The sequence below is a fragment of the Phaethon aethereus genome, assembly GCF_964289735.1.
Source record: "Phaethon aethereus genome assembly, chromosome: 8".
Classification (NCBI taxonomy): Eukaryota; Metazoa; Chordata; class Aves; order Phaethontiformes; family Phaethontidae; genus Phaethon; species Phaethon aethereus.
The window spans coordinates 3,596,152-3,610,683 of NC_138584.1; the positions used below are offsets into that span (position 1 = coordinate 3,596,152).

A 14,532-nucleotide genomic window follows, 5' to 3' on the forward strand; every position below is an offset into this window, starting at 1 on the left:
TTTTTTGGAGAGTCAGTCATCTGGTCAGGAAACTGAGACAATATAATTTGGTGTGGGTGATAAATTACGTTCTATAAACAAAGAACACTGCAGCCGTGAACTATCTATCTGCTACCTGGGCTGCAAACAATTCACAACAAGATTATGGGTAATTAATAAACAATTATTTGGTTGCTAAATGTTTCCTCCTATTTGAGTTTTGCAAGCACACGGGCAACAGTGCTGCCTGCTCAAAGTGGATCTGTTCATGTTGGAGGAACTACCTACCCACAGTAAAAACCAGATATGCCATGATAGGGCCCTTAGAATTAATTAGAGATTTCATCTTGAGAAGGGTCTAACATGCCGAAAGTCCTCTTAACTTCTATGAGAGCTGTGATTACTATGCCCCTTGTAAGATCATGACCCCATAATTTTAAATGCTGTAACCTGTTTTATTTATTTTGCTGTTAAATTGTTGTCGGTTCCATTCAAGGGAAGGTTTCTGTGGAGGGTGGGTCAGTGAAATACAGGGAATATCTTCACCTTCCAGCCATGCCAGCTGGAGCACTCGGCGCATCTTCCCGGTAGTGCGGGATGGGTGCTGCATGGGACGGGTGCTGCATGGGAGGCTGCTCCACTCTGCCGTCCCGGGGATGTTTGCAAGACACTTTTTGACATAAAAGCGCCAAGTAACCTTCGTTCCCCACGAGGTGGGAAGGATGAGGGCGAGATCGTCACATCGGTAGTGAACTAAGACACCTCTACGTCAGCGCTTGGTAGGCTGTGACGGGAGCTGCCAACCGGCTCTTTCCAGCCCCAGTCTCGGTTGATAAATGTAGGGTTTGTGCCTCTTTTTTTTTTTACCGGATTTTACCGGGTCCGAACCTGCGCGGGTGCGCACGGGCTGCGCAAACTGGCGCTATCCAGGTGATGGGGGGTCCCAGCCGGCTCGCCCCGCCTGCGCTGCCCACAAAGGCCGGGTTCGGGGCCGCTGGGCGGTGCTGCTCCTCCTCCTTCTCCTCCTTCTCCTCCCCCCCGCGGCGCCGGGCGCGCTGCAGCGGCCGCCCCGCACAGCCGGCGCGGCTCCCCGCGGCCGCCCCGCGCCCATCATGGCTGCGTGCGCCGGGCCCCGCGCCCCCCGTCCCCTCTTCCTCCTCCTCCTGTTGCTGGGCGGCTGCGGGGCCAGCCTGCCCCCAGAGCCTCCTCCGCCGCCGCCGAGCCCCGAGACCGAGCCCTTGCCCCTGCCCGAGTCGGCTCTGCAGCAGCCCACCGTGCTCCTGGCCATCACTGCCCGCAACGCGGCGCACGCGCTGCCCCACTTCCTCGGCTGCATCGAGAGGCTGCGCTACCCCAAGAGCAGGATCGCCCTCTGGTAAGGGCGGGGAGCGGGGGGGCGATGCCAGGCGGCCGGCACCCCGTTCCCGCAGGGCCCCGGCTGCCCTCGGTGTCCGCCCCGCTTGTGGCGGGTGGGCTCCCGCCGGGAGAGGGGGTCTTGGGGTGAGCTGGCGGCTCGGCCGTGCCCGGGAAGCGGGAAGGGGGGGCGTCTGGGCGCCTCCGGCCGCCCCTCCCCGCTCTCCGGCCGCCCCGCGCAGCGCCGGTAGCCGGGGGGAGGCGCGGAGGGAAAGCGGCGGTAAAGTGGGGGCCGCAGGTCCCGCCGCTGGAGCCGGAGAGCCAGCGTTCGGCACGCGTGGAAAGAGCTCGACCCCCGAGGGAGGCCTCACGGCACGCGTGTTCGGGGGGGGGGGGGGGAAAGGCTCCCACGGCACCGAGGGGGCTTTGCGGTAGCGCTAGGAGGTGTGGGGTGAAGAGATGAGTTTTCTCGAGCGAAGCTTGGCTTGGAGCTGGGGAATATTCACCGCCTTAGCGTTTTGTCCGCATCCACAGACGCGAAGAGCTCGGTGGGGAGAGCCGGGGGTGGGAGCGTGGTGTTGCGCTCCCTGGCCGGTAAATACCGGGCTTTGTGGGGAGATGGCCAGGGTTTGCCAGGGCTGGAGAGCAGGCGTGCTTGAGTAGGTGCTGGTGGGCATTGAAAAGGAGCATTGTTGAAAGGCTGTAGTCTGAAAGATGGATTCAAAGATGCATTCAGAAATCGCAGCATGGGGGCAGCTGTGGCAGGCAAGTGTGTGTGGGGATGGAGGAATTAGACCAATTTGGGAGCTGGTCAATCTGCCTTTATTTATAAGGGTGCAAAAAAAAAAACAAACCAAAAAAACTTCTCTGCCTGACATAAATGTTGGGAGGAACGGGATTTGTTTGGGAGGACCCAAAACGCATTTTATTTTTAAGTGCGGTAATCGTGTAAAATAAGAAACAATGCTGTAGGGCCTGATCCAAAGTTCACTGAAGTCCGTGGGGAGATTCCTGTTAGCTTAAAAAGTCAATAAAGTAAAGTTTTACTTGATATCAAGTGGTGTGGGGAGGACACCCCCCACCCCGGTCACATCACTGATACCAAGGTGTCACTAAGCAGGCAGCATTAGATGTTCCTGCGTGTGCTTCAGGAATGTGGCTGTTATTTGTACTCTGCAGGTCTCTGCAGAAAATCAGTGGCTGGCATAATCAGCGCGTGGCTCTCTTTTTGCCTTTTTTCCTTTTGAATTTAGAGTGCACGAAGCAGATCGTGATAGCAGCCCAAATGTGGCATGCCACACAAATGTGGCTGTGGAATTACAAGCTGGTGTATGGCAGTGGGTGAATGCCAGACCTGTGTGTGTAGGTCCATGACTCTGCTTTCATTTGTAGCAGTAGGGATTTTGCTGGTTTCGATGTCATTGTAGCAGATGTGTGTGCGAGTAGGTATTATCAGACCCTACATAAGGACTGTGATTCAGCTAAGCTTGGTGTTTATTAAATGTAGTGGGGGTTTTAAGTGCAGACCTCATCACTGGAGCAGTGTGGATCCTGAAACACATCTTGCTGTAGAAGTGCAGAATAAGTTTGGGGGTTTTTTGTGAAGTCCTGCAGAGCATTGGTTGGCTCTAGAACTTTTTAGTATATTGCTTCCATTATCCTTACTTTACTTAATGTCTCTGCAGACTTGTATGAAAGTATTTATGGGGATCGTTCATGAAATAACAATGTAAGATAACTTAAAATATGCTAAGATTCTTATAAGAATATCACTCTTTTTAAGAGGATTGCGCAGAGACACAAGGCATGGTTAAACTGGAAAATTTGCTGTTGAAAATGTCAAACTTTATAAAATGAGAATGACTGCAATGTCCTGGTAACTGAAAAGGAAGTTCTGTAGATGCTCTGAGTTGCCAGAGAGAGCACGCAATACCTGTGGGGAGGCAGTGATTCCTTGGAGAGGTTTAGTCCTGCTCACTTCAGCTCCCTGGTAAGATTTGAGCTTTTTCAGAGCTGAGGGTGTTCAGGATGCAAAGTACCCACCAAGAGGAGGCTCACAGATGGTCTCTATCAAGTCTCTTGAGAACAAACAAAATGATACAATCCATTTCTGGAAGTGTCTTGCATTCCAGACGTTGTGCCTGACAGAGTCGTTTCAACAGGTAGTTCCAGGATTTACCAGTGTCCATCTGCCATTGCATTAGTTTGGTGTGAAGGGCAGTGAAGCGGTGGTTGTCAAAGAGTTGCATTCCTTCATTGCCACTTATACCTCAACATTTCTTGAGTAAGTCAGCATTTTAAAATGTCTAAATGTGAGAATGAAAATTAAAACCACGTATCCTCTCTTAAAGTCCCGTATGCTCTCTGCATTGCTCAAGGGCATAAACTCAACACTGGAGTCCTTGGGCAGATTTCTAGGGTAAAAGTTTTATGAGTAACAGTAGAAATCGGTTAAGAGACAATGCATGAGTCTGAAACAGACACTAGATTTTCTGTTCATAGCCTATGTCAAGCGCTAGCTTTGTTAGCCTGATACTGAGCAAAAGGCGCATGCTGGACAGTCTCCTACTCCTTTCCTTTGGTCTTAATTCTGACTTCTTCAGCTTCTGTGGTTGTGAGCACCCTTGGAAGGGCTTGTTGGCTACATGCGTCCTAATGACTCGAGCAGGCCATTTGGTCTGAGGCCAACTGGCATGTTGTGACCTATGTCCTTTCAGTTAAAGGCTTCCTTCCCCCTCCAAGGAGCAGGAAGCTGCATCCAAACTGCCTCCTGGGGCTGGTCCCTGGCCTGTATTAACCCTGGTCATCCTTGTTGTGGTGGGTTGGCACTGGCTGGAGGCCGGGTGCCCACCAAAGCTGCTCTGTCACTCACCAGTTACAGTAACAGGCAAAACAGACTCATCTTGGGGATAAAAAAAATTAATTTATTGCCAATCAAATCAGAGCAGGGTAATGAGAAAAAAACCCAGATCTTCAAAACCCCTTTCCCCCCACCCTCCCTTCTTCCCAGGCTCAACTTCACTTCCAATTTCTCTCCCCCCTCCCCACGAGCGGCGCAGGGGGACGGGCAATGGGGGCTATGGTTAGTTCATCACACGCTGTCTCTGCCGCTCCTTCCTCCTTAGGGGAGGACTCCTCATACTCTGCCCTGCTCCAGCGTGGGGTCCCTCCCATGGGAGACCATCCTCCATGGACTTCTCCAACATGAGTCCTTCCCACAGGCTGCAGGTCTTCATGAACTGCTCCAGCCTGGGCCCCCACGGGTGCCGTCCTTCAGGAACGGGCTGCTCCAGCCCGGGTCCCCCACGGGTGCCGTCCTTCAGGAACGGGCTGCTCCAGCCCGGGTCCCCCACGGGTGCCGTCCTTCAGGAACGGGCTGCTCCAGCCCGGGTCCCCCACGGGTGCCGTCCTTCAGGAACGGGCTGCTCCAGCCCGGGTCCCCCACGGGTGCCGTCCTTCAGGAACGGGCTGCTCCAGCCCGGGTCCCCCACGGGTGCCGTCCTTCAGGAACGGGCTGCTCCAGCCCGGGTCCCCCACGGGTGCCGTCCTTCAGGAACGGGCTGCTCCAGCCCGGGTCCCCCACGGGTGCCGTCCTTCAGGAACGGGCTGCTCCAGCCCGGGTCCCCCCACGGCGCCGTCCTTCAGGAACGGGCTGCTCCAGCCCGGGTCCCCCCACGGGTGCCGTCCTTCAGGAACGGGCTGCTCCAGCCCGGGTCCCCCCACGGGTGCCGTCCTTCAGGAACGGGCTGCTCCAGCCTGGCCCCCGCGGGGTCCCAGGTCCTGCCAGCAAACCTGCTCCAGCCGGGGCTCCTCTCTGTCCCCACGAGGCCACAGGCCCTGCCAGGAGCCGGCCCCAGCGCGGGCTGCCCACGGGGTCACGGCCTCCTTTGGGCATCCCCCTGCTCCGGCGTGGGGCCCTCCCCGGGTGCGGGTGCTGATCTGCTCCCCCGTGGAGCTCCATGGCCGCAGGAGCACAGCCGGCCTCCCCGGGGGCTTCCCGGGGGCTGCCGGGGACCCTCTGCTCCGGCGCCTGGAGCCCTCCTGCCCCTCCTGCTCTGGGCTGGGGGCTGCAGGGCTGCTCCTCTCACACGTTCTCACTCCTCGCTCTGGCTGCTGTTGTGCAGGGTTTTTTTCCCCTTCTCAAATACGTTACCCCAGAGGTGTTACCACCATCGCTGATGGCCTTGGCCTTGGACAGCGGTGGGTCCGTCTCAGAGCCGGCTGGCACTGGCTCTGTCGGGCATGGGGGAAGCTTCTAGCAACTTCTCACAGAAGCCACCCCTGCAGCACTCCACTACCAAAACCTTGCCATGCAAACCCAATGCAGTTGTCTCAGAAAGCACTGGTGGGCATAGGTCAGCTCATCCCAGGATTGTACTAATGACTTAATGGTGGTGATTTCTGTGAAACAGTGCTCAGGTCTTTGTCCTGGCCCTGCTCAGGTTGCTGGGGTAGTCTTGGCTGTAAGGCAGTCTGTCTGCAAGCCTTTGGTGCTGGCCTCCGAGGTGGGAACGGCAAAGACTCCCTACCTTCGCAGCAGAAGCCAGCTTCCCTCTCTGCTCTTCAAGCTGGTGCTTGTGTAGCTGTGGCAGGGCAGTGCTGGAGGTGGCAGTTGTCCCTTCCTGCGCAGGGGAAGGGGTCACAGCCCTCCCCTCAGGTGCTTGTGGAAAGCCGAGCCAGCGTTTGGCTCAAACATAGGTAATACTGCGAGAAACAGGCTAGCCCCCAGCAACAGCAGCGAGCCTTAAGAAAACGTGGCTGTTAGGTCTAAGTCAACCTGGTTTTCAGCTGGGGAGTGCTCTTCTGATGCGCTCCTGGCGCGGCTGCGCTTGGCATGTTTGCTGGGGTGGGCTGCGTCGGTAACGCCATGCTGCAAGCCCAGCCTGGCTGAGCTGGGAAGTGGGCATGTTAGGCAGGCTTGCTGCTTTGCTTATGTTGGTCTTGGAGAACTGCAAAGGGAGGGGAAAATGGCCTCCTTTATCTTGGGTGCCTTTATCTCAGCATGCCCCAACCCTCTTTTGGGCGGTTTGGGGTTGTTTTTCCTTCTTTTGAACATTAGCAATGCTGACATTGTTTATTTGAGATCTATTCAATTGTAGGTAAGGACTGTGGGGTTTTTTTGTCAGACAGGTTCATCTTGGCTGTAGTGGACAAAATAAAAGTGTTTGTATTCAGCAGTTTATCACATTGGCTTACACTTTCCTCAGCCTCAGATTAAGTGACAGTATAGCAAACAAAGTTGTATGTAGTTTCGTCTTTAAATACATGCTAGTTCATAGCTGTGGGCTGTCTGCTCTCTTATCTTTTACTAACCTGTGGATTAAGTGTCTGCATAGATGAATCGGTTCTTGTGAGAAATAATTATGGTTTTTAATGCTTGAAAAAATCCGTGCCTGCTTTGCAGAGTAGAATATGCTTGTATTTCAGAAATGATAACATGAACTATAGGTGAGATTGGGGGAAAGCTGGAATAATTCCCAGATGAGAGTTCAGTGGATATACCGTACACTGGCTCCAGTGAGTGAAGGGTTTAAACTTAAAAGAATTAGTTGTAGCTGAAAATAGAAGCTGCTGAGATAAGTATAACAATTAACTTTGATAATTGTATAGTATTAGTCTGGAACTAGCTGATGATACTCTATCTGAGCATTTTCTTATTCTTCAACAGCTTACTTTTCAAATTTTGACTATTTCTGCATAGCAGATAATTTCTGGCAAGATGCAGGGATCATTTGAAACTTTAGTGGGCGTTATTACTCACTGGGAAGTGTTTGCTTTCAAATGCGCTGTGTTTTCTGTCCTTGTTTCCATTTGTGCAACAAGGTCACTTTAATCTTCATGGTCAGTATTAATCACTTAGGAATGCTGAAGTTCCAGTCTGCTGGTGCTGTCTCTGTTGCTTCTGTCCGCTGGTGTTTTGTATTTGTCTAAAATTTGCTTACCTGTGCTGTGACTTCCACGTGACCATATTAGAAGTGAAGTTTTAGAAATTAAATTGACTTTTCACTTGGCTTGTAGTTTAAACTTGTGGGGTTTAATTTCCTGTTCATATTTGTAGATACTTCTAATTCATTTATTATACAGCTTTAATAACATAGTCATAGACTAAGTGGGGCTGAGACAGGACCTGCACAGCCTTGGATTTATGATTAAGGTGATGTTTCTATTGTGCAAGATGTTGCATAGAGTCTTCCAAAGAACTTGCATTTAGATGACTCCATCAAAAGAAAGAATGGGAGTAAGATACTTCCATTTTTCTAGCTAGGGAAATTGGGGAAGAAAGGTTAAGTAACCTACACAAGATTCCTGAATTTATTAAGACCAGAGATGGTATTCATAACTGACATTTCTTGATTCCTCTTTCTTACTGAGGTCACTTTTACACTAAAGTGTGGTAAATTTATGTAAGAAATGGAAAACCAGGGAATGCTAAAGAAATTATCCCATCCCAATACCCACGATAAGTTTTTTTTTGTCCTTTGGGTCCGTCTCGCTCATCTAAATCTTGGCAAACTTAAGCAAATGACATCATTAAATTGTTAAGTAGAAACATTTGAAGGGAAGCCGAAAATTACTGCTGTTGCCTCACTGAGGTCTGTATGGCAACACTTAAAACTGCTCCCCGGCTAAATACTTTGCAGTTCTGCAGAGAAATGTTAAAAGAAGCATCAGCTGTGTGATGACAAACATTTGCTGGGTAGCAGTAGTTTCTTTCTTTTTCCTACTGTGTTCACCACTTGCCGGATTCTGATGCCTTTTTGGTGTCATTAAGGAGCATCTTGCCCCACACTTTATATTAGGGTCTACTAGACATGAATGTGAATCTTGGGATCTTTCATAAAATGAGTAAAGAGCCCTCCAGAGGTGAGATCTTGAAATGTGTAGGAATTCTGTAAGACTAGTGAGTATAATACACTGTGTGTGTTTGATTATTATTTTTTTGTCTGATTCTTGCATGCTATGTATCTCTGAAGATGCTGCTCTTTCGGCAACCATGTTTTGAGACAGGTCTACCCGGTTATCCATTTGTCTTATGTGAAATTGTCTACCTGGTGCCTTGTAGTGCAAGGTGGTGTGCTTAGAGGCTAGATGCCAATGAAATAATACGCTGTTACAAAGAAACAGTGGGACGGAGTTAGATATCAGAGGTTGTTGTTTGTTATAAGTCTTTGGATGTTGTCAGATGTCAGGGAGAATTCATTTTCAAGATCTTTTTTTTTTTTTTTTTTTTAAAATATGTAGAAAGTAGGGGTGAAAAGACCTCAAGGGGTTCATTCCTGCCCAGGGCAGCACCCTACTTCACCCCTAACTCGTCTGTCGCCCAGGGCTGGGATTGCGCATCCAGTCGAGGCTGCAGACTGTCAAGGTTGTGTAGTGTCAAGTCTTCTGAAGCTTGTTCGAGTGGGGGGGAAGTGGGAGGCAGCTGTGGGAGTGTGTCAAAGGACCAGCTGCAACCAATGTTGGCTGTAGTTAATTTGTCCTGTTAAAAAAAAGAAGGCGATTTCACTTGTACATTCCTGGCATACAAGTGATTTCAGCTTAACTTCTGGTGAATCTGGAAGCAGGGATCAGATAGGTCAGATCCAGGCGAAGTCTGTCCAGCTCCTGCTGTCATTCTCTCACTAAAAGGACAAACCCCTTCTCCCTTCTGCAGCACTCCTCCAGCCAGGGTATCCCAAGACTAATTGCCTAGGATGGTTAAAGTGGTCTGGAGACTGTCCAGTCCCAGCCCCTGCTCAGAGCAGGCTCAGCTGGAGCAGGCTGCACAGTACCTTTCAGCTCAAGTTTTGAGTACCGCCAGGGATGGAGACTCCACAATCTCTGGGCAACCTCTTCCAGTCAGAAGGTCACTGGCAAGGAGTGTCTTGGGAATTTGTATCAGCTGAGGGAGAGTCTAGCAGGGTGGCAGACCTTTAGGATGAAGACCAACTTATGTGAAGACTGCTGTTCCAATTGCTTTTTTCTTCCCCCCCGCCCTTTCCATTTTGTATGTTCTTTCTGCTAAATTAAGCATGCCTTCTTTTCAGAAAGCTGCCTGATCACTGCTAGTCAGCTCCTGAAGAAGAGACCCCAGATGTCTGAGCACAGCTGGAGCATGGTTCATTCTGGGGATGTATGGCATGGACCTGCCTTAGGAGAGGAGAACAAGGACCTTTTGCTTGAGGGACCAGAGAGGGGATAGCAGGGCAGCTGGCCCTGTTGCTTGTCAGAGCGTATGCTGAACCATAGATTGAAGGGTATTTTTGGTCTTTTATGTGAAAAGTATCACAACACCTGCGATTATTTGTCTGAGTTCCCTGGGACTGAAAAGTCTTCACATACTGGGTCAGGATTCTCTAAAAATAGATCTGCAATACACATGGTGTGCAGAACGTTGGGAGCTGCCCATCGCCAGTGCTCGCTGTCATTCTTTGGTCCTGGGGGACTCCCTGAAAGACCATATGGGCTACAGGGTAGCGGGAGGACCGAGATGATGCAGGGGGCTGTCTCAGAACCTGGAATTTCCTTCCTGTGGGAGGATGTCTTAGACTTAATATTATTTCAATATATTTATGTGCTTTTAATTTCCTTTAGTGAAGCACAGTGTACAATGATGCTCATTGCCAAGGGTGGATTATAGCTGAATGGGGCCCACATGCATCAAAATTTCAGGCTAAAGAAAGATAGAAATAACAAATTTGTTAGTGTTCTCTACCAAGTAGTTTTTTGGTCATCTTCTGCCAAAATGGCCAGCTCCTTCGGACAGGCACATGGCACTGCTAATAGGCTCATCAGTAAAGAAAAAAGGACTTTTTTTTTTTTTTAAATGGAACAGCACAATTTGCTTCATTCAGTGCCTGAATCCAGTTTTTAAGCATAGTCACCAAAGTTTTCTGAGAACCACTTTGATTGTGATAATGTTGTGTAATGTAACAAGTTGATCCTCTTCTTGACAAATGTGGCACTGTCAAATAAACGGCTTAATTTTGTACCAGAGGCTGAATAAGGAGTTTCACTGCAGAGGACTGGAATTACGTTCATGCAGTATTAATGTTTCTTTGGGAGAGCTGATTGCTTATTTGAGGTAACCTTAAGACATGCTGGGAAATGAGACCTCCTTATCCAGGAGTGAAGGCTGGTATATCTTCCGCTTTCATTCTGACCGATTATTTCCATAGTCAATATGTCTTCCCCACTTAGTAATATATAACTATACCATTAAGTGAAACAGCATGAAAAATCATAATGTTGTTTTGGGATGGGAATACATTTTTGCCAAAGTCTGTCCTTGCCCTTTTCCAGGGACTCTTAAAACACTGTCACTGGTGATAATGTCAGCTTCAGTGTTTTCCCTGATGCCCATGTGGTTATAATACATGGAAGTGAACAGGTTTCTAGCTGTTTCCCTTTCATTCTGTCTGTATGAACCGATAAGAATAACTTGCCTCTTCTAAACATAAGATCTTGATCTAGACCAGAAAATGCATTAAGTTTGAGGCTGTCGACCCTGGGGCTTATAAGGATCTAAATTCATGCTGAAGCAGAAGATAGTGGGAGTCCATGTAAACTTCAGTGCCATGGTAGGGCTCATGTAAGCTCTTCCACATTAGTTTTGGAAGGCTTAGGCTCCACCAGGGATTGATAGGGTTTTTTTTTTTTAGTTCTTATTTATTTTATTTTATAAATTGTTTTTCCTATAAAGAGGAAAAATATTATTTTTTTATTTATGCTTTGCTTCCTTTTTTTTTCCCCCAGACAGTGTACAGGCTTCCCTTGATTCCAAAAGGATTGTTTGCTTATTTTTGCTCTTTGATCCCTCTACAGAGGAAAGGTTATGCATGGCTGCACTCTGGTTTGAATTTTGCCCAGTGGCAAAAACTAGGTTGTGTTAACTGTGAAGTGTTAGTTTATATCCTGAAGCTGATAGCAGGTGGTTCTCTCTCTTGTTTTTGCTACTTGCTCAACAGCTGCTCTTAAAATGGATACTGCATTATACCTTTGAGGGTAGAATAGGAATTTAAGGCTGTTGTGGGAGTTGTTTCCTCAGTATTTTCAATCATTCTTGTCCTTATAAGGTGCTTAGGAAAATTGGAGGAAAAGGCTGTTTTCCAGCATTCATACTTTGAACTGCTAATGGTGACAATGAAGTTAAATGTTAAAACTCTGACAAATGCAAATGCTTTGATTTTTTTTCTTTTCTTTTTTCTTCTGTTTATTGGTTTGAATCCATGAATTATTCCCCACCAGACTTCAGCCAAGTGAACTTAAGCAAGTTTCTGTAGTTGGACTACTGTGCATGCTATGACATTAGGTAGTCAAAAGCCATCTTGTAGCAAGTTCTAGGAAGAGGTTGGAACTAGGAAGCGTGAGCATTAGACAACCAGGAAAAGCTATGGGAAACCTTTTCTGCTCCTGTGGCTTATGCCTAGGAGGCAGAGAAGAACATGGCCTGTAAAGCTTTGCAGCAAGACTCCTCTCTCTTTCTGTCATCAGCATTTACCAGTTTATGTGAGGATGCAGGAATGTTATATCATCTTTGCATTTAAAAAAAACCCAAACAAACAATGTGTTTAAGTGAGATTAAAAACTCATTGGAGAGGAGCCCCTGTGGTTTAGTGTTTGCTGCAGAGAGGAGAGCAGGTGCATAGCATTGACCTTGGCTGCACTGCCTCAGCCTGCGACAGCTAGTTAGCTATTTTCCCCGACGCGTGCTGGAGCGTGGTCCTTGGCCGCTTCATCTTGCTGCTTGCCAGTAGGGAAGTGACTTTTTGGGGTAGTTATGTCTCTCTGGATGAGAAGATAAGCAAATGATGCAAGAGTGACGCAGCCCATGGAGAGGAGTGATGGAGGGCGGGCTGGGGTACTGATTTTTGTAACGCCCCAGGGTGCCGGTGTTCAGTGCTGTCTTAGGTGTGAAATGCCAGGATCCTGAGATTTAGCTGCAGATTTGCTCCTCGGAGGAGTTTGAATGCTGGGTTGCATATTAATGCTATTAACTCCCCTTGAGGTTTGAGGGCTGTGTTTTTGCTCTTGAAAATTATTCTTAAATCAATAGTGTCTGTTCTTGTAGTCTAACCAGAATTGGTAATTGAAACGCATAAAGGCAGTGACAAAAAGATTTAAAGCTAAGTGAAAAGCACAGCAGCTACATGTACAAGTCACTATGTTAGAATAGCAAGAATCCTAACAAAAAAAAGGCATATTGAAAGATGAGAAATCAGAGTGGGAACCGTACAACTAGGGCAAAGGCTTTTTTTGTTTTATTTTGGAAAACAACAGAAGCCATGCTTTGTCTCACTTCTGCAAACTGAGGGGTTAAAAAGAGTTCTGGTGGCTTTGGGAACTGATGGCCTGCATTTTATTTCTCCTTAATTCTTGTCTAGGATTGGCTAGAATTACTGGTTAGGATTGGGAAAGGAGGGTTGAAGGGCCTGGTTTATTACTGGGTTCACCAAGACTGTTCAGTATTGCTGTGTTAGTGATATAGTATCATGTTGGTGTTGGTCTTGCATGGGGGAGGCATGCTCTTCTTTGAGTGCTGGGTACCTGAGTGAAAGAGCGGTGGGAGGAGGTGAGCCAGCTCTGTGCCATTGGGGAAGTTTGGATTTTCTGTAGGAATCTCTTTTGATGATGACCAGGGCGAGGAGCTTGTGCTCTCTGTTACTGTGAGAAGTGCTCCTGTGGCCGGCATGGGAGATGGTACCAGGGTTTGGAAATCCAATGCTTCAGAAGCCGTGTTTATCGCCCAGTTGTGTGGGGCCCACAGGTCTAGGGAGGAGGCTGTTGCCATTTGGGGATGATGCCTTATCCGCTGTTTCACTCTAGAGATTGCTCTGCTGTGTGCAAGTAGGATTACGAGTAGGTAAGGGGCTTGGGTATGTGATGGGAGAATTTAGAGTTTCAAGGTTGTTGAATTCAATAAGGCCTGCAGGCTTGGAAAGGAGTGTGTGGTCAGCAGGAGCGCAACACCTTATAATCTCTTACATGGTCCAGCTTCTCCATTATTTTTGATTACGGCTAGGAAATGTAACAGTCAGGCACTCGGGTCACTGCTGGATTCTGCTCCTGCAGAGGGAAGAGGTTTGCGGTCCAGTGGAGAACAAGGCCTTGTGCCCGCCCTTTACAGTTTGGAGAGGGTTTCTGTGTCTAGAATACTTTTATAAAAAACTCCAAACAAATCCCAGTTTGAGTCCAGTCTTGCTGCTGGATTCTATGAGCAATAGCCTTTCTACTTATTTTAGTTCTGCATTTGTCAATGCAGTTCTTTTTTTGAATGGGTCTACTAGTTAAAATTGAGGCTAGCACTGGAGACAATTACAAGTCCTGCAAAACCCAGCAATAAGAGATGGGAAGAGGGTTGGTGTCAGCAGGCAGCAGTGTATTCTGTGCTGATGTATACAAGGGACCTCAGTGTGGTTATAGCTGGGATGTTACCTTTCAGGTTTTGAAATCTAAATATTCAAGGACTGATGGGTTGTACAGGCTTAAAAAGTCAGCAGAAGGAGTAGTGTAGGGGCAGTGTAGGCAGTAGGGGCCAATGTCTTATGTTCTCTTTTATTGTGGAAATGATCCTTTACTTGGTGAGGGTCTGAATTGAAGTTATGTCTTGGGAGTGGAAGACATTGGGAACTCCAGTTACTTCTGACCTGTGCAGATCCTACAGATGTAGAAAAAGGGCTTATATTGGTGGAGCATATGTATCATGATCTGCTGTTGGTAGAGTGATCCCCCTGGATTGAACTGGGTTTTTTGGGGCATTGTGATTAGGGGTGAGATGTGGAAATGTGAATTTGCTGCTGGATTCTGTGTGGCTGGCAGAGTTGGGAAGAAGACTGGTGTTGATTTGGGTGTATTGCATTTTATTCTCTGTTAGGGTATGTATGGAGGTTCTGGTAATAATTTTACTAAGAGTTAATGCCTGGAACTCTTATCACTTTTATAGTTTGGCTTGGTTCTGTCATCTTCGGTGCCTTCAGATGGAGGTGGGATGTTCGCAGAGGTGGATTCCTTCTGTTCTATCTTGCTGTATGGAAAAACTTGTGTCAGGGTTGGGTTTTGGGAGTTTCAAGCTGCTACATACTGAGATAGGAACAGATTATTTGGGTCTTGGAGGTTTAGAAGAGGTCCGTTGCTGACAGGAGCCAAGTGCTGCATGCTCTTTTGTGCTGTTGGTGTGTACCCTGTTTGTATCTGTTTTAGGGACAAGGCTGGAGAGGGCAA

General features: G+C 48.3%; 1 protein-coding gene across 1 annotated transcript in view; it reads left to right on the top strand.

Moving 5' to 3' along the window:
- Nucleotides 1-629: 629 nt before the first annotated feature.
- COLGALT2 (collagen beta(1-O)galactosyltransferase 2) overlaps nt 630-14,532 on the top strand; it is a gene marked incomplete at its 3' end in the record, with an annotated part of 57,848 nt that continues 43,945 nt past the window's right edge. Inside the window, exon 1 of the mRNA XM_082002900.1 lies at nt 630-1,354. Within this exon, the coding sequence (XP_081859026.1) occupies nt 1,092-1,354 (263 nt within the window). The 5' untranslated portion in view covers nt 630-1,091. The remainder of the gene's footprint in view (nt 1,355-14,532) is intronic.